The following is a 23541-nucleotide window of genomic DNA, read 5'->3' as shown; positions in this document are numbered from 1 at the left end:
AGGATTCAGCATCCTTGCTCTGTCCTTCGATTGGTATGTGGTGGTGGGCTTCATCATTACAGCTACATCATCAAGCAACGGCCTGATGACAAGCTGGATCCCAAGCTCCTGTCGTCGGTGGGGCCGTCTTTCGTCCTTTACGAAATGGCGCGGGCGGATGAGGCTAGGTTGGGCATTATGAAGATGTAAGATAGCAACTAGTTGCTTGATAGTATGAGTGCTGCGGATAGTCGATAGACTTCAGTGCGATCCCATTCTATCTAAATCTTATTTGCTATACTATTGCCTATCTCTTTAGCCGCAATCTATGGACAGCGATAGTTTCTTAAAATACAAATTTTTTGGGAAAAACAGTAGTTTGAAGTTAAACAGTTGCCCAGTCAACTAAAGCAGCACAAGACTTTGTAGACTTTGGTCTGTGCACCTAGACACGATTTATTTCCATATGCAGCAGATTCTGGAATGGCGATGACTGCGATTAATGGACTAGTTTAGTAACATTCGGTTAAAATCGATCTAAAAAATGGAACAATTAAGGTAAAGTCAGTGCTGAAAATGTAATCTGAATATTACCGGCCTTCAGAGCGTCGGTGTCGTGTACGGTCATCTCCTTAAAGCGCTTTTTGCCCTCCTTCTTCGACTCCCAAATGATGCTAGAGCTGGAGACAGACCATTGCAATGAATGCATAGATCGATGCTCTGCGGAGGTAGTACGTTTGACTATCGACCAGACTTGGATCAAGAGCAACACACGTTGCAGGCCTTCCTGGAAGAAGATCTTGGTGCCGTCTTGTATGCTGTTAAGTGAAATTACAATAGATGAGACCAAAGAAACATGAATACGATGTGATACTTACACGACCTAACCAATTTCGGCACGTCGCAGGACAGTTTTCTGTTTGAATTTGGTCACAGCAGTCCAGCAACCCTTCTTTAGCGGTAATGTCCGCTGTCTCCAGCTTTAGCAGGTGATTCAGCTTAAGCGTTATCTATATAAGTGATTGTAGATGCTTGTAATATGATTTTGATCGTTGGCAAGGCAGGAGACTTCGTCCACCGAACAAGCCACGTCAAGGGGAACCTTCTTGCTCCAGTCCCCATGGTAGCAGCCTTCATCTTGTCGAAAACAAACTTATCGCGGAAGGTAAGAACTTTGGGTTCAGTGCTTCTTGGAGTCTTTTTTGTAGTTGAGATCTCTCACGTTTTGTTTAACATCCAGAAGGGGCATTTTGGTGCCGTGTTGAATTCCAGGCCTGCAGGTGCTAAAATAGTCTGGAAACTATAAAATCTGATAGAAATGATAACTGAATTCTCCGCTTACCGCTCCACATTGAGATCCACGTCTTCTTTCTTCTGTGTCGTACGAGGAAAACATCCAGGTCAAAAGCCAGCTCCTGCATCGACATGGCCAAACGCCCGGCGTCGGCGGCCTGTTCCATTCCACCTGATGAGTCCCGTATGGACGCCGATACAACATACAACATACAACAAGCTGAGCCTGAATGATAATGGCGTATACTCGCGCACAGAACAGATCATTTATTATTACAAATTTTTTGTTAGTAAACAAACAAATTGCGACGTAAATTTGAATATTTCAGCGAAAGTGTGACCGTTTTTAGTGTAAAACAAAAATCCGGAGAGAAAATCCGCTTTACAGCACTATAATTTATATCGACATCATTTGCAGGACTGACGGTTTTAAAACAAGTTTTCGCGCCCTTTTATAAATTAAAAACTTTAATTAAGTTAATTAAGCTTCGCACACATAAAATAAAGGGTATAGCCACAATATTATTTAATATGAAGACTAACTTGTTTGCTTTTCAAATTTTTAAAATATATGTAGCACATCAATCTTAATTATTGCAATTACATTGCATGAGTGTCTTCCAAAGCGACTTGGTTAAAAACGCTCCGGCAAGGCAGCCATTCGTGTAGATCCTTAAAACTCTTTCTGGAGCTTTCCTCGTTACTGTTAGTCATTACTACATCCGAAGGGCCCATGGATCAAATAGATCACAGTTCCTTCCAAGCGATAAGGAACAAGACATCCATGGACACTACATGACGGAAAATTATGAAAAGAGCGTTGAATTTACTAAACACCAAGCTATTAACTGTTTATCACAATTCCTAAAAGGTTTTGAGATACGGAGACAAACAATAGCATAAACGGGTCTACAAAAGTGGAATTTGTTTCACTATTAGGGTATTCTTTGGAATGTTGGGTCTCTATACGCTATTGATGTGTTGAACGTTTTAGATTGAAATTTATTTTCTTAAAATTGATATGAACCTCCCCCCTAACACTGCTACTCCTTATCGATTCATAGGTATGAAAACAATTCTGTTCAATTCATGAGTCGAAACGATAAGGATAAAGCGGTGTTATGTGTATTCCAACAGCACATTTAACACGTTCAGATAAAGAATGTTATTGAATTAAACAGATAATTTTTGTGGAACATAGATCGAGGAATAGGTAATACCGAAGGAATCTGGGCCAGCCACAAAACAAACTCGTTTAATTTGACAGTTTATGACCCCTCCTCATATCAGCTCATCGATATCATTGACCGCAGCAAAGCAAGTGCATTGGGTTTAATTATTCCCTCAGTTGCCAATCCGCTCGCAATCGGGCCAGAGCCGCCGCACCGTTAACGAACTCCCGGAATGTGTGTGTGTTTTTAGCTACCTCAAATCCACAGACGTTCGAGTTATTCAATTATAACGCGACCAGATACACAAAACTCGTTTCAAAAATATTGCAGTGTTTCATTGTTTAAGCAAGGGATACATTCTACAGGATATATTCCGATGGGCGCCACAGATAATAACAGTGATGTAAGTAGATACTTAGCTTAGACAAATAGCTTAACCATTTATTATCCATTCTGTAAAAACTTATATTATACCCTTTTAAAATTTGACCCATGCAATGGGTTATATTTCTGTTCTTTTCGGGTTCTTATTAAATTATAAAATTTTAATGGATATGATAAAAAATTCTTTGCATATCCGTATATCCAACATTCACTCAGTTCCTCCTAAAATGGCACAGTCTGCCCGCGCGTATTGACACCACGAGCAGACTCAGCTGCATCAGAGGGACATATCATTTCATATCTAAAATTATACAAATATTTGTAATGCTTCTAATGGTAATATATTCTGGCCGAACGTGAGACTCGGGACAGGTGAAATATTAAAATTCCGCAGATTAGCCATTGCATCCGAGCCAATAAGGATTTGGCTATCAGCGGCAGTTTCATACAGTCTCAGTAGTACATACGATTCACGATAAATACATCTGAAATGGACAGATAACTGATTTTGTTTTCATTAATCAACAATTATGCTTTCGATGAACGTGCTTGTATAACTGTAATGTGTATCACTTTTTTGCACTGGTCACCCATGCTTGATTGTGTTTATGATTAGAGCAACCAATTCTGGACAAAGGCACGTTTGTCGTCAGCTAATTAAGGTGATTGCTTTTTTAATTTGTTAAAGCGCGAAATGGAACCCATTCCTCTCAGTGGACAGGAAATAATTTTCCTACTGTCGACCTCTTTTAATGCCTCTTTATTATTATTCCTTTATTAATAGAGTTAAATATAGTGTTTATAAGAAACCAGCTGTGATGCTCAGTTTGAAAAAAAAAACAGTGCTATCGAACTCATCAATAAGGATGTGGCAAACGACAGCATGACACATTACCTACAGAAGGTGCGGTCATCCAGCTCATTTGCGGTGCTATTTGATTCGTTAGTTTCGTTTTTTTCTCTCGGTAAAGTGCGTAACCATAAAACATAATTAATATATTTACCAACAAAACCCTTAATTCGCAAAGTTTTCGCCACCTTGTGTGTTGTATCATCAGTGGGCTCCCTCCAGAGAGAGAGAGAGAGCGAAAGCTTCTAACAGTAGTTGCCGGCACAATTATGTGCTCTTTTCTGGGAGCTTTTAGCCCCCCAATAAATCGGCATGCATTATCGCGTACTCAGGCTGCTCCAAGCCTTCAACGCTGGCATTACCAGTGCGCTTCCCATGTATCGTCAAATATAAACAATTATTCTAAATAATTGAATAAAATTGTTGGTGGTGGAATGTATGAATTTGCATACGGCCACGACACCTTCTCACCTGTAGAAGTACCATAGTGTGTTACACAACACTGCAAACCGACCGCCGAGCCCGCTACGATACAACAAATTTTGTTAACAATCATCACACGCACTGTTAATGTTCGCGTGTGCTCCAAAGTGTTCTTAACAAGCAAAGTTCATCAATATGGCAAATCAAAATTACCCTGCCGAATCACAACAGTTATACTCGCAGCCCACACGAGTGGAGCTGCTGTCGCCGCAGACGAATATAAATCAGGTGAGAGAGCAAACGGTTCTTTAACTGAGCACAACACTCTCCTCTCCTCTCTGCAAGATCTCTTTTGTGTACCTCTCTAACTGTAAACTATTCTATTTCCTGCTTGTGCACTCTTGCATCTTTTCCTTTGTTGACTATGCAGTTACATATGTACATTACATACATGTATTGTGTTTGTTGGATGCTGTTATTTTATCTCGGAATAAAGAACATAATATATACTACACGCGTCTCTTACCCTCTGTACTTTATTTACATGTGTATGTACATATATGTTTGGAAATACTTAAAATAGATTAACACACAGAACGCTTTTATATACAATATATATTTATTCAGTGGTCTTATGTGCAGTAAAACCAGTAGTGACATTGACTATGTATATAAACACCTATACATACAAACGTGTACACTGTACTTTCGTACAGCCGCATATTTGGGGCAATGTTGCGATCTTTTAGTTCGTTTTATCAGCTGAATTTCCAGGCATTCCTTATCGGCTTATAAATAGACACCGCCATTCTAATTCAATTATAGCAGTTTGATTAAAAGTAAATTTCGAATAAATCTAATCCCATTGCTCTTGAAAAGAAAGAGAAAGTTTTTGACCCTGGGTCAGTGTTAGCCATAATTAGCGACAATTATTCAGATTAAAGCATTCCATTCCGGGAATAAATCAGTACGTTATGACCCCAACAACAATGACGCACCGCACACAAGCAAAACGCTATCAGAGTCCAACATCTATGCGCACTTAAATATTTTTTCAGAAATAATAGCTCTAATACTAATTCAAATCATTGCAGAAACCGAAATGGGGCAAGCTAATGTTACTGATGGCCATGGCCACCACCTTAGGCGGAGCAGTGTCGACGGGCTACTGCATAGGCGTTATCAATGCTCCCTCCAAGGTGAGTTCCGACCCAGCCTAAGTATCTATCCAGTGGCAGCAATATTAACTCCCCTATCTTTACAGTTCATGAAAATTTGGTGTAATCAAACGCTGCATGACAACTATGGCAGCAACCTGAGCGAAACCGGACTGGATTTGCTGTGGTCGAGCATTGTTTCTGTTTTCCTGGTCGGTGGCGCCATCGGCTCGCTGGGCGGGGCTGGGGCGGCCAATAAATTCGGCAGGTATGTGTGGCCGTTAATCAGTCAGATAAGCCGCTTATATAGAGTTTTTTATGTCCCCTAATGTGCAAAACAAATGCCAATACGACCTTAGAATATTCAGTAGGGCATTTATTCAGCGCAAATCAAAACGGAAACGATTAATAGATTAATTTTAATCTCTCTCTTTGCAGAAAAGCATGCTATCTCATTTGCGGGGGGCTGTTTACGGTCGGAGCGGTGCTCTTCTTTTTCTGCCGCGCGGCCAACTCCGTCGAAATGCTGTTGATTGGACGCTTCATTGTCGGGCTAGCATCGGGCCTCGTAACCGCGACCTTGCCCATGTATCTGTCCGAGGTGGCTCCGCTAGCACTGCGTGGAACGCTGGGCGTCTTCTGTGGTGTGGGTGTGACGGGAGGCGTGGTCGTGGGACAAGTATGCAGTTTGGCCGATGTTTTTGGCACCTCAGATCTCTGGCACTATGCGTTGGCCGCATACATGGGCCTGATCATTGTGGGCTACCTGCCCTCGTATCTCTTCCCCGAGAGCCCCAAGTTCCTGTACATAGTCAAGGGCAATCGTGCGGCGGCCAGGCGAGAGCTGCAGCGACTGCGTGGCGAGGATGCGGAAGAACTCATCGCACAGGAGCTGGCCGAGATGGAAGCCGAGACCAATGCCAAGAAGCAGACAAGCAGATTCTGCGATGTGCTCCGCGATTCCCGCTATCTGCTACCGCTTGTCATTGTCTGCTGCTTCCACGGCGGCCAGCAGTTGTCGGGCATCAATGCAGTGAGTAGTGATATTCGTTTAAAACATATTTATATCGGATTTTCATTATACTGAACATTTTGCAGATCTTCTACTACTCGGTTTCCATCTTTGAGAAGGCTGGCCTCTCTACAGCGAATGCCCAGTGGGCCAATTTGGGTGCTGGATGCCTGAATCTGGCCGTCTCGCTGATGGGCCCTTGGCTGATGGCCACCTGCAACAGACGCACCCTTATGATGTTCTCCTGTGCCTTGTGCTCCGTCTTCCTCTTTACAATTGCCTTCGTCTTGTACTATATCGTAAGTTTTTCCTTCTTGCTTGTTCCATCTGATTGCATTTTTTGATTCTCGTTTGTTATGAATTTTAGGACTTTGTCAGCTGGTTTGCCTCCGCCTGCATTTTCTGCATCATGGGCTACATTTTCTTCTACCAGTTCGGCCTGGGCCCCATTCCGTACTTCATTGGATCAGGTAATTTGAGGCCGGCCCGCCAGTCGCGTGACGACGCCAGCTGCCACAAGCGTCGAAGTAAAAGTCGAGTCTCGTGATGCCGCCAGTTGCTCCAATTTCAAAGCATTCAGTCTATAATTGAATTGAACGAGGTTCATTGGACCAGTTGTTTATGACAATAGGCAACTCCAGACACTCTGTCGTTGTCGTTGATCGCCGATCGTCGCTGGCTCAATTACTGGACTGCTAACTGATACGAATTATGCCTTTTCAATTTGCAGAACTGTTCGAGGTGGCCCCTCGCTCCGTGGCCATGTCAATGGGCAGCCTGGCGTCATGGACGTGCAATTTCATAATTGGCATATCCTTCCCTAGCGTGCAGAATGCCTGGGGCGCCTTTGTCTTCCTGCCGTTCTCCATTACCTGTGTGCTGCTCTGTTTGCTAACGAAATTCTATCTGCCGGAAACACGAGGGCGGGATCCCTCAGAGGTGGCACCTCTCGTATCGAAGGGTTTCCGGTCCAAGGTCAAGTGATACCTGCCGCAAACGCACGTCTTACACTTAGATATAATTAGCTAATGATAGGGTGTCTCTTAAATGTACAATTGCAAAGATGAGGCCGGGTCTTGTACCTTGTGCCTTCATCGACAATAAGCCAAGAAGCCGAACCAATTTTTTATCTTTTATACGTCATAAGTTTTCTGTAAAAAAAAATAAAAAATATGAATGAGGAACTAACTTTAAGTCCATACGGCCCGTCCCTTATCGTCGCACAAGTTCAATTAAGCGCCCTGCGGACGGCACTCCAACTAATACTTTGTTAATTAGATTTATTGTTGTAAAGAATGCGCCACAAAAGCGGGATCCGCAGATCCAACTGTGGATGCCCTTTCCTCGTGCTGGCTCACTTGTGCTCTCTGCTCAATGTATGCATGTTAATGAGCGTTTGATTGGATCAGATGGATGCAGTGATTTAGGAACTGAAAATAAAATCACATTTATATGCGACACGGGAGTATTGTGCACTCTATAGTAGTGTGTTAAAGCGATCGGATATGTATGTTTAGTGCAAATGGAAGCGCCCATGTCAGTGATAAGGAAACAAGTAGAACAATACACGACAAATTTATCTATGGCGGGCTCTGTAGGGGCTGTAAGCGTAGGAGCAGTGTTTCCAAACATTCTCCGTATGCAATTGACACAGGCTGACTCAGGCAGGTGTCTGTCTGGTGGAGAGTGAGAGCTCCCCAACCAGATCCGTGACACTTTAGTTTTGGCTCTTCACGTAGCAGCATCGCGGATTTGGTTGTTCGTGGCTCATCGCTCATCATGGCCTTTGTTATGGTGACTTGCTGATTTGACAGACCCTCTCTCCTTTCGGGAACGAGTTTTTCGCTTAAGTCTTTTGTTTGGCTCTCGATAAACATTTGAATTACTTTGCTATCTTTGCAGCACGTCACGCCGGCTAAAGGCCGCGGCTGGAACACGTTTCTGCTGTTCATCTGTCTAAGCGTTACGGTGGGCACCACCATTCCTGTGGGATACTTCATCGGCGTTCTCAATGCACCGGCCGAGCTCATCAAGCGCTGGTGTGAGGATATCCTGGCCAGCGAGTACGACACCATCGTAAGCTCCAGCCAGCTAGATATACTGTGGACCAGCATCGTCTCCATCTATCTGATTGGGGGCATTTGCGGGTCCTGTTTCAGCGCCTTGTGCAGCGACAAATACGGCCGGTGAGTGGGACAAAATGGTGGAGTCCTCACTCAAGCTAACTCTGTGATTTATCTTGCTGCCTCTTTCAGGAAGGGCTGTCTCATGATAAGCGGCGCGATTCTCGTAGTTTGCGGCATGCTTTTTACCTGGTGTCGGGCTGCCAAGTCATTGGAGATGCTGATGGTTGGACGCTTCTTGGGCGGGATCGCCTCTGCCTTGATCTTCACCGCCCAGCCCATGTATCTGCTGGAGCTGGCTCCGTCAGAACTGAGCGGCAGTGTGGGCGTCTTCACCTGCATTGGGGTGACGGGTGGCATTTTGCTCGCACAAGTGGTGACCCTCTCCCAGTTGCTTGGCAACGAGAACCTGTGGCCCTACGCCCTGAGCTTCTACACACTGCTGGTGCTCGTCTCGCTGCTGCCCATGTGGTGGTTTCCGGAGAGTCCTCGCTGGCTCTACCTGCACAAGGGCGACTCAGCCGGCAGTGAGCTAGCGCTGCGGCGTATACGCGGCCAGGGGGCCGAGGAGGAAGTGCAGCGGGAACTACTCGAGATGAAGGCCACGTTGGAGGCCCAGGCTCAGGCCAGCAGCAAGGATAGCTCCCTATGTCAGGTTCTGGGTGATAGAGAGCTGTTTCTGCCCTTGCTTTTGGTCTGCTCCTTCCAAGCCACCCAACAGCTCAGTGGCATCAATGCTGTAGGTCCTGCAGCTTCCGCTTTAATCTGTGATGAAATTGATGCCGATTCGAATCCTTTCAGATCTTCTTCTACTCCCTGTCCATTCTGACTCAGGCGGGCTTCTCGCCGGAGGCAGCCACCTGGCTGAATCTGGGCATTGGCGGATTCAATCTGTGCACTTCCTTGCTGGGCCCGCTTCTGGTCCACAAGTTCCCGCGTCGTCCTCTGATGATGTTGTCCTGCGCCGTTTGCGCCCTTTCGCTTCTGGCCATGTCCATTGGTCTGTACTTCCTGGAAAGCTCGGGGAGCACGGTGCTGACCTATTTCTGTGCTGCCTTCATCCTCATCTTCATCCTGGGCTTCCAGATTGGTTTAGGTCCCATAGCCTACTTTATTGGCTCTGGTTCGTATCTGTTTAGCTCTCGTTTTGGCATTACCAGCTCATACAAGATTTGTTTCTTCCGCAGAGCTGCTCGAGGACTCGCCCCGTCCAGTGGCCATGTCGATGGGCAGCCTCTTCTCCTGGATTGGCAATTTCCTGGTGGGCATGTGCTTTCCCCTGCTCCAGAGCGTCTGGAGCTCCTTCGCGTTCATGCCCTGCATGTGCGTGTGCATCTACTGCCTGCTGCTCACATGGCGCTATCTGCCGGAAACGCGAGGACGCGAGCCCAAAGATGTCAAGCCGCTGATGAGCCACGGACTACTCTCGAAACTGGACTAGAACTATGGATGGTCTTCAGTAATCTACATATATATAATCAGTAATCATTATAATCAGTATAGTCACTTAATAAAAATCCAAAATGCGACCAACAATCGATTTCGTGATCAAAGGAGGCTGCGTTTTATCTGTCCGGCATCTAGGAATCCAGCAAAAGCTAAAATACACCCACAATGGACGAGAAGAAGCAGGGCTGGACAGCGTTCCTGCTGCTGATCTGCGTGTGCATCACCTTGGGGGCCGTCATTCCCATCGGATACTCGTTTGGCGTGATCAACGCACCAGCCCAGGTGGGTGGGTGAAGAGGAGCCATAGCTCAATACTAATCCCTTATTAGTTCATCAGACTTTGGATCTTCGAGTCGGCCCAGTCCAGATACTCGACCGTCTTGGGCGACTCTCAGCTGACAACTCTGATGGCCTGTGTAGCGTCCATGTTCCAAGTCGGTGGCATTGTGGGTTCTCTGGTTGCGCCCGGCTGCAACACGAAGCTGGGACGCAAGGGCAGCCTACTTGTCAGTGGAGCCCTGCTCACCGTTGCCGCGATTCTGCAGTTGTTCTGCCGCATGGCTAGCTCGGTGGAAATGCTGCTCCTTGGGCGACTGACAGGCGGCATAGGAGCTGGCCTGGTCTACAGCACTCAGCCCATGTATCTGGTGGAGCTGGCGCCGGCGGAACTGAGCGGCAGCGTGGGCGTCTTCACCTGTATCGGGATCACAGGCGGGGTTGTGGTGGGTCAGTTCTTTTCCTTCGATTTCCTTTTGGGCACTAGCAAGCACTGGCATTGTGCCCTGGGTGGCTATGTGATACTGGTGATCATTGGCCTTGCGCCGCTCCTCTGGTTCCCCGAGAGCCCCAGATACTTGATGTCCAAGGGCAACAGGGGTAAGACCCGAGCGATTCTTGTGCGACTGCGGAAGAGCGAGCAGCGCGTGGACACGGAGCTGGCGGAGATTGAGGCTGCCTTGGCCGTCGCGGTGGAGAAGAGTAGCATGGCGGACGTGATCCGCAACAGCAAGCTGACGATGCCCCTGATCATTGTGTGCTCCTTCCATTTGGTTCAGCAAATGAGCGGCATAAATGCGGTAGGCGGTGGGATATGGCATTGCCCAGACAGGGCCATTCCAGCATAATCTTTCTCCCGCCCCCAGATCTGGTTCTATTCCGTGTCCATTTTCACAGATGCTGGATTCACCTTGGAAGTGGCCTTGTGGCTGAATTTCGCCGAGGGAGTGCTGAACTTTTTCGTTGCCCTCTTCGGACCCTGGATGATGGCCAGCTTTAACAGGCGAATCATGATGATGCTCTCCTGCCTATTATCATCCATTTTTCTGTCTTTGCTCAGCGTCGGGCTCGAGCTTATGGTAGCAACACCTTGAATAGACGTATACCTTTGGCATACGCTTACGTATCCTTTCACCTTAGAGCTCGTACCAAAAGGTTTCCTACGGCTGCATCCTCTTTCTGTCGCTGTACATTGTTGCCTTTAACCTGGGTCTGGGACCCATGCCCTTCTTCATTGGCTCTGGTGAGTATCCGAAATGAGCATGTGCTATGTGCATCACTCTTTGGCCTATTGATAGAGATCTTCGAGGTGTCGCCACGTCCCGCTGCAATGGCCTTGGGCAGCCTGACCAATTGGCTATCCAACTTTCTGCTTGGCATGGTGTTCCCCCTCCTGCAGTCGGGCATTGGACCGTTTGCCTTTATACCCTGCTCTCTGATATGCCTCTATGGATTTCTCCTGACCTGCCGCTACTTGCCGGAGACCAGGAACCGCAATCCCAAGGATGTGGCGCCATTGCTGCAGAGAGGCCTCAAGTCGAAGATCAAGTGAAACTGAAAGTGAAAATTTAAATATATGTATGTTAGGGTATGCGTACGTCGGTGCGAGTCTAGCGAAAAAGTATTGTAGAATGCGCTCTGCTCTCTCCGTCTCGTCAGCCTCCTCTCCACCCTCCTCCACATAGACGATCGCCACGGCCAACAATGGAGGCAGGCAGGGCGACGCGACGTCACAGGTAATGCGTCAAGATTAGCGCTTTGTGTATGTTGTCTATAAATACAGCCAGTGGGCCACAGTGGGCCACGGAGCGTCGAGGAGAGCGCACGCGGCTTGCGAATGAGGCACTTGCTCCGGGATCGGGTCGAATTGGTTTGGCAGCGGCAACGGCAGCGCGCACACGAAAGTGAATTGAAGTGAAAAGAAATGAAGTAATGTGCGGTTAAAAATACACCAAGTAACGAAACAAATACAAGACGCTGATGTTAATGTTGATGTGCGGTTTGTTGTGCAGCAACAGCATTAAATAATTTCCAATAGAATAGAATTCCCAATCCAAATTCGAAGGCATTCGGTGCGTTAAATAACACTGATAAAATAATATACAGAGCAGAGGCGCGTACCGTACAAACATAAATACTCACATCGTTCTGTTCGGTTCTGTTCTACATGTACAATTCGAAAATACATCAGATCAGCGAAACCGAAACAGAAACAGAGCAGAGCAGCATTGAGATAGCGGTGCTTTCTCATTCATGACGTCACGGCCACGGGTGCACGAGGTGAGCATCTGGCAAGGAAGAACGCAGCCCAGCGCAGCGGCAGGCAGTTGGGGCCAGAACAAAACGACTCTGGCAACTGTCATAATAAACAGGTTTGTAATTTGGATAAATAGCAGCGGGAATAGGAATGCATGGGGGTGGAGGTCCTACCAGGAGGCTACGGCGAGGATCACGACAGGGTGTAGTGGTGCAGGGTGTAGTGGTGCAGGGGGTGGCGCACGCAAACCGATACGCATTCAATACACGCATTTCCCCCCACCCCACACAAAGTATGCGGTCAATGCACGAAAATCAGTTTTTGGCTCCGTCCGTCACTGTCCGTCCGTGTACTGTCAGGTCTGTTGGTGGCTTGGCCAGAGTATTCTGGCCATCAATATGCGTGGACGTGGATGTCGTCGTTGTGGTTTCTTATTTTTGTTTTTGTACGTGTTTTCTTGTTTTTCTTGTAAGTATTGCGATATTAGTGTGTCATTTTGCTCTTTTCGTCCGGTATAATTAAATTTGAAAATCTCTTCTCGTGTAGCCGCTGACACTTAACATTCTGTGCCTGTCTGTCATATTTAAGCAGCTTTTTTCGTTTCTAATTTTCTTCTTGGCATGGCAAATTAAATGCTGAAAATTAATTGTGCAAGTCTGCTGTCTGAAGGATCTGCACCGTGACTCAGCCTCTGTCTAATGAGCCCCCGAACAGACAGATGATTGACAGATGGAACGTAATACTAACAGAATTCGGAACTCTACGGAAAAATAAAAATAGGGAAATTCCGCTCAGCGGTAGTCCTTACATTTCAGTTTCCTACAGAAAAGCGGTTTCCTTAAGTGTTTTCCAAAAAATTCCAGATGCCCATGACGCATTTTAGTTCTTAACTAGAAGGCCAAGAAAAAGTTGAAAGAGCCACTTCCAAGAAATAAATATACATATGTAGGTAACAATAAAAATGCTGATCAGAGTAGGGGCGTAATCGCCTACAATGCATCCATTTTCTTGATATAGCATCATATGTATATCGATTGTTTTGATCTTCCACCAGTCCAATATACCCATGACCCATGGGGTAGAGATAAAAAGCAGGCCAGCCCAGAACTACAATACATTAATTAGCGAGCAGTTTCCGCTGTCTTCAGCTTTGATCTTTATTTGCGGCTAATCTATGGATTTTTGGGTAAGCAGCCCCCAGCATAAATGTCTTGAAAGGCTATTCAAAGAGCAATTATAATTAAAATATCCACGCAATGCAGAACAGATATTTTGTGCAATAGAAACTGACTTTACGGCCTGATGGACCCCAGACAGCGATGGCGCATTGCGCTTTGCCATCCAAAAATATCGCGGAATAACTCGTCAAGATTGCCATTTAATTGCCGACTACAAACCGGACCGGACTGCACTCCGCCGCACTCTTCAGTGACCGGGACCCGATCGTCCTAATTGAGCTGTACCTCCCCTGTATCTTCTCCTCTGAGATCATCTTAATCATTCTACGAATATCAAGAATATGCTCGCTCGTAGACATTCCATTTGGCAGGGAGCTGCTTTTTAGCTCGGTTCCGCCCCTAATGTGTTTTTCTTTTCGCGTCCCGTTTTGTGTATTTTTCGTAGACTCCCCCCCGTCTACCCTACGAGTCGGCTCCCAGTGTTTTTTAGTCTGTGTTTGAATTCGGAATCTCTTTTAGTTACGAGTACGAACACAATATGTTTTCATTGTAAATAATGCAAACATCGATTGCAAATTAGTTTTAATTTATGCCCTGCCCTTGTCGGGGGGAGGGGACACTCATCATGCGTATTAGAATCAATATCAATATATTTCCCTGAATATCCAAGGCCAGCTCCAAAAACTATCGTTTGCCGCAAAAAACTATGGGCGGCAATAAAAGTGTTTCTCTGGCCACAAATTAGACTAATGACTGTGGTTTGGGGCTGGGGCTGGGCCTGGGGGCGGCTGTCCAAAGCAGAAGTTTATAAAAATAATCTCAAATGAACTCGTATTTCACACCCACTAAATAAAACCTTAGACAACGAAATGAAAAACTAAACAACAGCAACAAAAGGTGTTTTGGCGTTTGGCAACCGCTACCACAGACGACGGACCTCATCGACAGACAACGAATCGCACCGCACCGCATCGCATCATTAGGAACTCTCCAATTTGACGCCATCGCTACGCCATTAATTCTTGAATGTAGACGAGTGTCATCCTCCGTCCACGCGAGAAAATTGAAATACCACACACAAGCGGTAGATCGATCCGTGGGGATGGCATGGGATGGGATGAGATGATGTGACTGTTCCATAGGCCAGCTGCCAAGATTGTAGTCCAATAATTCATGTTCATGTTGGCCATTTATTAAAAAACAAACAAACACACATAGCATTAAGATATATCGGGCAGCACTCCACAGGCATCCTTTCGACTATAAGATACCCTGTACATCTCTTACCAAAACGATCTTCCTCAGAGATGTATTTAAACTTCAAAAAGTATAAGTTGATCTTCAGGGAAGCTACTAATAAAATCTGATAATATTCCTATTTTTATTTTCTGATGGTACTTACAGTCTCGAGCCATTTCGATTTTTCATTCTGCTATCTAAATTTTTTTTGTTCGCCTGCTGATTTTAAGGGCGATTACAACATCAACAACAATCCATTACAAGCAAAAGCACTTGCCGTAACACACACCTGGTACCCAGCATACATATGTATGTTGTGAAGAGATCTATGTATATGACTTGTACAATTTATTCCTTCACTCCTCTATTCTTTTTCTATTTAATGACAAATATTAGAGCTGCTTATACTATTTCTTTATATCTCGCTCACTCCGCCTGGGGCGCCACTTACTGAGGAAAACAGTGGAAACAGCGAGTGCATGGAACCAAAATTTCACATTCTAATAGATACATAAGTCCGTTCCCTAAGAAATTACAAGAATCTCCGTTTCATTTGAAGCACAGCTACCCTTCTTTCATTCATTCCGTAGTTGCCTGCTTAATTATTACTATTTATATGAATATTTTCTCTTGATTAATCCGCACGCATATTCACACGCATGAATTCACTACGCAATGCGGAATGGAATCTCTGATCGCCTGGAAATTCTGTGTAGCATAGCATGTACATATGTATATATGTACTCGTAAACTACGAGTAGGTGCAAAATGGTATCCAAACTCTGTCCGGACAGTACTAAAACAATGTATCAAGATCTTTACGAGTATGCGTTGCAGATCGTATATTGCACGATAATCCCAGACTAGACTATAAAAATAAAACACCTACTCGTACAGGCAAGACAGCATACTCGTACGGGCACACACATGAACACTCATTCGTACGTTCCGAATCCGTCCATTGCTCGCAAAGATTTATGGCCGCTAAGGCTAAGCACTTTGATAATATAGCCAGCGTTTTGTTTATTTACCACTTTGTGTGTTTGGGCTAAACTACGAGTAATCACGGATATATTTAGCGATAGGTGTGCAGGAAATCCTTTGGGGCGTCACTCAAGCCCTCATATCGTATATTTACAGCTCTACTGCGGTCCCATCGTCTCCCCAAACGCCCAATGCCAATGGGGGCCAGGCGCAGGACACTCGGCTCGAAGCATGTCCAAGCAAACGCCAGTGGAACGCCCAGCGATATCGGAAACGAAACGGAAACGAGCTGCTAAGCGGACCCGAGCACGAGGCCAGACATGTCCTCACGGCGGAGCTCATTCCGCCGGAAGGAGAAGCCAGCATTTCAACGATTCAAGGATCACTGCCGCCACTTCACGGCCTTCATGTTCAGCAATGTGGGCATCATACTGCTAGTCACCTTCTACACGATTGGCGGCGCCTTTATATTCCAGGCCATCGAAATCTTCGAATACGAGCGACTCAGGTCGGAGAAGCCGCATCGGTTCATCGAGCGCAATGTCAGCGGGGAGTGCCTCACCCGCATCTGGGAGCTGACGGCCGAAAACATTAGTTTCTTCGACCACAAGGCCTACAGGAAACGGTGAGATATAGCTAACAACTGAGCAAATCATAAACTAAACTAGACTATTCTGCGCTTTTAGTGTCAATGACGTACTTCTGGAGTACCAGCGGGCGATTGTTAAGAAGCAACTGAAGGGACCCGATGTGGAGCAATGGAGCTTCTCGGGGGCCTTTCTCTATTCACTGACCGTCATCACAACGATCGGATATGGTAACATAACACCCCATTCCGAGTGGGGTAAGCTGGCGACCATTCTGTATGCGATAATCGGGATGCCTTTGTTCCTGCTCTACCTCTCAAACATTGGCGATGTGCTGGCCAAGTCCTTCAAGTGGATTTACTCCAAGGTCTGCCTGTGCCGCATATGTCCTGGCGTGGCCAAGCGCCGGATAATACGGGAGAGACGAAAGATGCGACATCTTGCGCGGGCGGTGAGTGGGAGCGTCTCTCATCAAGTGGGATATCATCACACATATAATTTCAGCTCCAAATGCACCACATGGAGAGTGGCGGCGGAAGCAGTAGCTACTCCAGCAGCAGCTCTACCACCAACAGCAACAGCAGCAGCAGCACCGACTACACGAAGAGCTCTTATCGCAGCTCCAGCATCGTGGATGTGGCGTACAGCGGATCCGATTCGGATATTGAGCGAGAGATACGCGGCAGCACGGATGAGATAACTGTCCCTCTGACAGTCTGCATTTTTGTCATGGTCGGGTAAGAGCTGCAGACTTCTCAAAATGCTGCCACACAGAGATCCCTTAAACACGCTGCACTCCTTCTCTTTCAGGTACATTCTGTGGGGTGCCTTGCTCTTCGGTCGCTGGGAGGACTGGAACTACTTGGATGGCAGTTACTTTTGCTTAATCTCGCTCAGCAGTATTGGATTTGGTGATTTGGTGCCAGGCGACCGGGTGGTAAGATCATCACGAATACAAATAAGAACAGTCTATGACCTTTCTCTTGATAGATAACCGCCGATAGGGACAAAGTTGAGGTCAGCTTTATCCTCTGTGCCGTATATCTATTGCTGGGAATGGCCGTGATTGCCATGTGCTTCAATCTGATGCAGGTAAGTGATCGTATTCTATCGTTTAATGGATCTAATGATTCTTCTTTATGACAGGAGGAGGTCGTACACAACATACGAGCTATTAAGCGGGGATTCAAAGCATGCTTCCGTTGTCGCAGCTCTTAGAGGCCTCTGGTCCGGGGCTTGGGTTCCCAATTACAATTACGTTTTATCGTACAAAATTATAATTATTTAAATTTATTATCTTTAGGTAGATTTGTACATATAGTAGGGCTAACTACGACTAAGTAGGACTAGAAAGAATATGTTTCTTCATGAAAGGGACATTTAATGCGCTGTTACACCCTAAGACATATTGCAATTGCCTTGAAGGGCGAACAGTAAATTTTGAAAACGTAGACAAATCAGCGGCAATAAATCACATGCGCTTCATCCATTTCAATGGCTTTTTATGTACATAATCTAAACGCTTTTGTCTTGCCAGCAAAGTCTTCACCTCGTGGTCTAGTTGCAGCTGAGAGCTGCCGGACAGCTGTATGTAGTTGGGCACTGTGGAGGAACGCCTATCTATGCAGGCCTCCTGAAACTGTTGGACCAACTCTTCGGCTATCTTCCCTTGGGCGGACGTTGTCAGCAGATCGAAGGCAGTGATTTTCAGCGCATCAAACTGTTGTTTTGTCTTGGCAGTGACCTGCCTTTGGATGATTTCCTTTTGGACAACAGGCAAGCTGATAGTATTTTGCAGGTCGTAGGGCTCAATAGTCTTGTGTCTGTCCTCAAGGAAGTTCCGCCTGCGCACTTCTATATGCATGCTCGGATTTGGACCCCTCGTTGCAGATAGTAGTTGCTGTTTCTTGTTTTGCACCGGCGACCATTTCGGCGGCGTCTTGGCTTTGCCGATATTGTTGGTCTTACGACGCGCGTAAGTGCGCTCCGGCGGCTTCACCCGCATTGAGCTTGTCAGAGGTGGGCTTGCGTTCAAATTAAAGTTGGGTGTGCTCGACACACTCATCATCGCGTCTGTGATGCTCAACACTTCAGGCGGCAGAAGCGGAGGAGGGGATTCTAAGCTGGAGTTCGAATAGGACTGGTTTACATGAAGAGATACGTCCTGTATCTCGGATTCGAATGGAATTGCTTGGCAACGCGCTGGCTCTGGTGTCAGCTCAACGGTTTTGTTGGCAGCGCGGATTCGCCGCATAGAAAGTGAAGTTGGAATTGCTGGGCTACGCGCTGGCTCTGGTGTCAGCTCAACGGTTTTGTTGGCAGCGCGGATTCGACGAACAGAAAGTGAAGTTGGAGTGCTCCTTGCCACAGGTGGTGGTTGTGTAGACGAAATCATCCTCTTCGGTGCTCGCACCGGCGGACCACTGCTCACAGGTGGAACGGTTGGGTATGTGGTCAAGCTGGACTCACTGCAGCACCGTCTATTCAGCATAATGTTTTGGAGGGTGATCCGGTCTTTGACAATCTGCGGTATGAACAGCTCCGTGTCATACCCCGGGCACTCCACCATCACCACGGCCCTTCCCGACAGCAACTGAATTGTGAATGATAGCTCCGCCCGCGGACTTTTGCTCACTAGTGACGGCAACGACGGATTCGATTTTGGTAATGTGGGTGCCATTGGAATGAATTAACGTAAGCCTTTCGATGGGGATAATTTTTACCGAAATTAATATCAAAGTTGTAGCAAACTGTTTGTGTGATGGCTGTGTAAAAGAACGATGTAAGCAACTGGAAAGAACAACTAGAATGAAGTAAAACAAACTGTGAACTTACTGAAATGTTTCCGGCTGTTTTTGAAAAATTATGATAAAATTTGAATTTGTTTATCAAAAAAAAGAGAGGCTTCGATTGTGCTCGTGATGGAATTTTTATAATTATTATAGGGCTGCAACATCGATAGTTTTTTTTATAGGGTTTTATCTCAGAAAAACGTCTGGTGCAGTGCAATACTAGGACTCTATGACTAGTTTGTCCTATCCTACTCGTATTTTCTGTTTTAATTAAATTATCACCTATAAATTAAATATAAATGTAATGAAAACATATCGATAGTTAATGATATCGCACTATTGGCAGTCGATAGTACGAAATTAGCAGGGCAAACGGTGAAAGAGCGAGAGAGCAACAATTCCAGACAATTTTTACGAACCTACTGCAATCTGTTTATTTTGTTGATGTATAATTCAATAAAGTGACCAACAACCACGAAAAATTGTTTTCAGAGGACAAGGTATGCAAGAATGCCAGCGTGGCAGAAACCCATATAACCCATATTCGTAATCGGGGGGAAAGCCATAAAAGAAGCCAAAGAAAGTGGATAACAAAAACACTCACACACACGCAACACTAGTTGCCCTGCTGTTAACTATTAAAAATAATTATATACATATGTAATAAAGCAAAAAAGTTCAGCTTGTGCAGTGTTTTCAAATTGTATTCGCTCATGTGCCCTTTGGTCAAGGCGAAAATGAAATGTCGATGATTCATGCCGCCGAGTAACAAAACAAAACGCAAAAAAGAGAAGGTGGTAGACGACCAAACCGAACTATACGTTGCCTGCCCGCCCGAACCACCCATCACCCCTTCCTCTTGTCTAGCTATCTCTCAATTCCCGCCCGCCCCTGCCGTGTGCCAAAGAAACATGTTTAAATGATTATCTCATTTTGAAAACTCCAAAATGCATGAGAACATCGTAGCTCGAATTATAAGAGTGTGTGTGTTTTTGAGTTTATCCGTTTATATTCCTAAAAAGATACTTTACCTTGATTGGCTGTAAAACATCATCATTTTATGGACTTTGGCTACTCTGACACACTGACCTGAAAAGATAAATCTGTGAAGCAGCAGCAGCCCCAGAAAAGACCTCTCAAGACGTACGATGGATCGGCAACGGAAAGTGCCAATTATGAGGGGAATTGCCGCGAATCTGCCACAAGTGTATTCTTATCGCCGCTCTGGAGCTTAGATTCTTGCACGACACGGCTTTATCGCTTCTGGAAACTCTATTAATTGTGACTTTCTTTGTGTTTTAGTGAGCTCAGTCATTGCACGAATCACAATGTCGGATTCGGGTAACCAATCCTACTGCTCTCAAGTGGGTAACCGCACGTCTTTCTTCACGAGCGCCTACAATGGGATACCAGAGACCCTGATACTGAATACAATTTTCTGGATTCTGCTCATTCTGCTGTTCACAACGCTGCGGCATCAGGCGACCGACTTTGGCCGCTTGGCGCTGGTGAACAGCAATGGCAGCAAGAAACGCTGGACCGAGATATTCTATTCGCGAGCGACCAGCATGGTTGAGCCCCAGCCAGGCACATCCACGCAGGCGACCCCGCGACCAAGTGTCAACTCCCAAAACATCGGCGACTCCACGCCCCTGTCGCCAGTGCAACCAGAACAGGGCCTCTTTGGGTGGATTTGGATCACGTTTAAGCTGAGGAAAGAGACAATCTTGCTTCACACGGGTCCCGATGCAGTGCACTACTTGTCTTTCCAGCAGCATTTGATGGCCGTCATGGCTATCGTGACCCTCATCTCTCTGGCCATAATTTTGCCCGTCAATTTTCTGAACGGACCCAAGGATACGCCGTACGATGTGAATGCCTTTGGCCGGACAACGATGGCCAACCTGACGCCGGAGTCTCCTTGGCTCTGGGTGCACACAATCATTACCATCCTGTACATTCCGCTGGTGGTTCTCATCATGCGGCGTGCGTCGGGGCGCAATGCGTTCAAAAAGGCCGCAACGAGGACAATCATGATATCGAACATCTCGTCCAGCGATCGCAACAAGACAGTTGTGCGGAACTACATGCAGGAGCTGTTTCCAGATGTGACCATCGAGAGTGTCAGCATTGCGTACAACATTTCACGTCTGTATGTGCGGAACGCCGAGTACGAGCGGATACACGATGCCCGCGTATATTGTGAACACCATCGGAACCGGGACACTTTAATGGTAAAAGGATTTATGCAGCTTATAATCATTTATTGCAATTATATCTATCTTGCCAGGCCAAGCCGGACATGTGCTCGTGCAAAAAGGAGAATGCGTACGAGTACTATCAGCGCGAGGAGCGGAAATTAGCCGGAGACGTGGCCCGTTTGCGTGCCTCCACGATGAACGAGCCCTTGGACATTGCCTTTCTCACTGTGTCGACGGTGCAGGAGGCGCAGAACATAGTCACTCACTTCACGCCTGGAACCTATCGCCAGTGGGAGATGATGTTCGCCCCCTCGCCGGACGACCTTTTCTGGGAGAACCTGAATGTGAACAAGAGCCATTGGTATTTGAAATTCTTTTTCGTGAACTTTGTACTCTTCCTGTTCCTGTTCTTCCTTACAACGCCGGTGATGGTGGTCAACCTGTTGAATAGCCGTCCCTGGCTGAAGGATACGGAAGGCAAAATCTCACCGTTGGTATCCGAATTCCTGCCCACCCTGATGCTGTGGACGCTCTCCGCCCTGATGCCGGTGATTGTGGCCATTTCCGACAAATGGATGGGCCACTACACGCGCTCGAAGCAGAACTACTCGATCATGACCAAGTGCTTCAGCTACCTGCTGCTGATGATTCTGATATTGCCATCGCTGGGACTGACTTCGGCCCAGGCCCTGCTTGAGTGGGGCGTCACCAACGGAACCGGACGCTGGCAGTGCATTTTCTTGCCGGATCGTGGCTCCTTCTACGTCAACTACATCATCACTGCTGCGTTTATCGGTACTGCATTGGAGCTGTTGCGATTTCCCGAGTTGATTGTCTACATTTGGTCCCTGCTGAAGGCCAACTCCAAGGCGGAGACGCCCCACATCCGCAAATCCATTTTAATCGAGTTTCCCTTTGGCACCCACTACGCGTGGACCACGCTCGTTTTCACCATCGCGATAGTGTACAGCGTGTTCTGTCCGCTCGTCATGCCCTTCGCCATGGTATACATCTGCCTGAAGCATTTCGTTGATCGTCACAATCTGTACTTCGCATACGGACCCTCCAATATGATATCGCGCAAGGGTGGCAAGATCCACTCAACGGCGGTGACAATGACCAAGTTCTCGGTGGTTATCCTTGTGTTTGTGATGGCTATGATATGCGCTTTCCGCGGCGACGATGGTATGGCCCGCTTCCTGCTGCTGATCATCAGTTTGGCCATAACCCTGACTCTGTTCATGTTCATGTCTCCGATCAAACGATGCGCGGCCACCCGTCGTCCCAGCATTGTGGAGATAGCTGGCCCGGCCCCCGTCTATGTGCCCGACGTACTCAAGGATCATGGCATACGGACCAGTAGTGTGAGGCCATCTGTGGCTGGCTTCGGTGGTTATGGGTCGGACAGTGTCTCCGACTACGACAGCTCGCAGTATAGTGTTAACAGCGTGGAGACGTAAGCTGTGCCCAAAGCGGAGAAAGGACATGTATTTTCTTGTATATGGTACCAGTACCAATCTGTATCTCTAGTATAAGCCATTGAGAACCTTTCAAGTTGGCAAAACAAAGGAGGGAACACGAGGGAGGAAGAAGTACGTATTGTGATATCTGAATCAACCTCGTTGTCGTTTTTAGATGACTCGTAACGCGCACGCGACCGCTATATTTATTTCTGAATTGTATATAATCTATTCTATTCTGTCTACCCCTATATGATCTAATTGTAGCCTATAATATTCTACCTATTTGTATATATTTGATTCATTTGCTGAACGAACGCCTAACAAATTGCTCGAAAATGAGACGAGAGATGCTTGCAATATTAATAAGCTAGTGAAACACACAGTGCATTATATTATAGATGTTTTCACGTAATTTTTTATTTATGGTAAATAAAAAAAAACTAGTTTATGCGTATCCGTTTTACATACAGACGTTACGAGTACGAGAGCTATTATTTAATTTATTTAAATATATTTCATTTAGAAAACTAGCCTGCAAGTGTCGTCTCTTCTAAGGTTCTTTAATTGAATCCATTAAATATAGTATATAAACAAAAGACGGTCGAATCCAACAAATGTATGTATGGTTCTTTCACAGTCGGGTCGGGATACGGTGACGTGACCTGCATACTCTGCTAAAGGTCGTGATTTGTAAATAAAACGCTTAGTTTATTGAATGGATA

General features: G+C 46.2%; 5 protein-coding genes and 1 long non-coding RNA gene across 12 annotated transcripts; 4 read left to right on the top strand and 2 right to left on the bottom strand.

Annotated features, from left to right (window-relative positions):
- Positions 1–576: 576 nt before the first annotated feature.
- Positions 577–1648, bottom strand: LOC26533765 (uncharacterized). Its single transcript, XR_004468901.1, has 3 exons — positions 1322–1648; positions 858–1262; positions 577–797 (listed from the first exon to the last, which is right to left on the bottom strand). It is a non-coding gene; the product is annotated as an uncharacterized lncRNA (long non-coding RNA).
- Positions 1649–2390: 742 nt separating this feature from the next.
- On the top strand, positions 2391–9946 carry LOC4804351 (solute carrier family 2, facilitated glucose transporter member 1-like). 4 transcript variants are annotated; one of them, XM_033378754.1, is made up of 7 exons: positions 2650–2847; positions 5196–5300; positions 5366–5526; positions 5697–6291; positions 6357–6569; positions 6638–6740; positions 7001–7464. In XM_033378754.1, exons 1-7 carry the CDS (start codon positions 2821–2823, stop codon positions 7252–7254), a joined length of 1458 nt encoding a protein of 485 aa, XP_033234645.1. In that variant the 5' UTR covers positions 2650–2820; the 3' UTR covers positions 7255–7464. The 4 variants fall into 4 exon arrangements, with proteins under 4 accessions (XP_015039836.1, XP_033234645.1, XP_001360924.2 ...); XM_001360887.4 differs by lacking the exon at positions 2650–2847 and adding an exon at positions 4297–4389; XM_015184350.2 differs by lacking the exons at positions 5196–5300; positions 5366–5526; positions 5697–6291; ... (1 more) ...; positions 6638–6740; positions 7001–7464 and adding exons at positions 8173–8456; positions 8526–9132; positions 9195–9516; positions 9581–9946 and having other exon boundaries at positions 2391–2847.
- Positions 9947–9966: 20 nt separating this feature from the next.
- Positions 9967–12233, top strand: sut3 (sugar transporter 3). 4 transcript variants are annotated; one of them, XM_033378755.1, is made up of 6 exons: positions 9967–10124; positions 10172–10918; positions 10985–11197; positions 11259–11361; positions 11417–11706; positions 11778–12233. In XM_033378755.1, the coding sequence occupies exons 1-5, from the start codon at positions 10008–10010 to the stop codon at positions 11668–11670; spliced, it is 1434 nt and encodes a 477-aa protein (XP_033234646.1). In that variant the 5' UTR covers positions 9967–10007; the 3' UTR covers positions 11671–11706; positions 11778–12233. The 4 variants fall into 4 exon arrangements, with proteins under 4 accessions (XP_033234646.1, XP_001360923.1, XP_015039835.1 ...); XM_001360886.4 differs by having other exon boundaries at positions 11417–12233; XM_033378756.1 differs by having other exon boundaries at positions 9975–10124; positions 10180–10918; positions 11419–12233.
- A 118-nt stretch (positions 12234–12351) lies between these two features.
- On the top strand, positions 12352–17852 carry sand (potassium two pore domain channel sandman). Its single transcript, XM_001360885.4, has 7 exons — positions 12352–12490; positions 15933–16401; positions 16463–16814; positions 16868–17100; positions 17174–17300; positions 17354–17455; positions 17510–17852. The coding sequence occupies exons 2-7, from the start codon at positions 16097–16099 to the stop codon at positions 17579–17581; spliced, it is 1191 nt and encodes a 396-aa protein (XP_001360922.2). The 5' UTR covers positions 12352–12490; positions 15933–16096; the 3' UTR covers positions 17582–17852.
- On the bottom strand, positions 17724–19215 carry uno (univalents only). The gene is made up of 2 exons (XM_002138462.3): positions 19199–19215; positions 17724–19128 (listed from the first exon to the last, which is right to left on the bottom strand). The coding sequence occupies exon 2, from the start codon at positions 19041–19043 to the stop codon at positions 17835–17837; it is 1209 nt and encodes a 402-aa protein (XP_002138498.2). The 5' UTR covers positions 19044–19128; positions 19199–19215; the 3' UTR covers positions 17724–17834.
- Positions 19216–19910: 695 nt separating this feature from the next.
- On the top strand, positions 19911–23490 carry Tmem63 (transmembrane protein 63). The gene is made up of 3 exons (XM_033377559.1): positions 19911–19920; positions 20458–21389; positions 21446–23490. The coding sequence occupies exons 1-3, from the start codon at positions 19911–19913 to the stop codon at positions 22814–22816; spliced, it is 2313 nt and encodes a 770-aa protein (XP_033233450.1). The 3' UTR covers positions 22817–23490.
- The last annotated feature ends 51 nt before the right edge of the window (positions 23491–23541 follow it).

Source organism: Drosophila pseudoobscura, chromosome 3, assembly GCF_009870125.1.
Source record: "Drosophila pseudoobscura strain MV-25-SWS-2005 chromosome 3, UCI_Dpse_MV25, whole genome shotgun sequence".
Taxonomy (NCBI): domain Eukaryota; kingdom Metazoa; phylum Arthropoda; class Insecta; order Diptera; family Drosophilidae; genus Drosophila; species Drosophila pseudoobscura.
The sequence above is the reverse complement of the archived record's forward strand: the minus strand, read 5'-3'. Positions and strand labels throughout refer to the sequence as shown.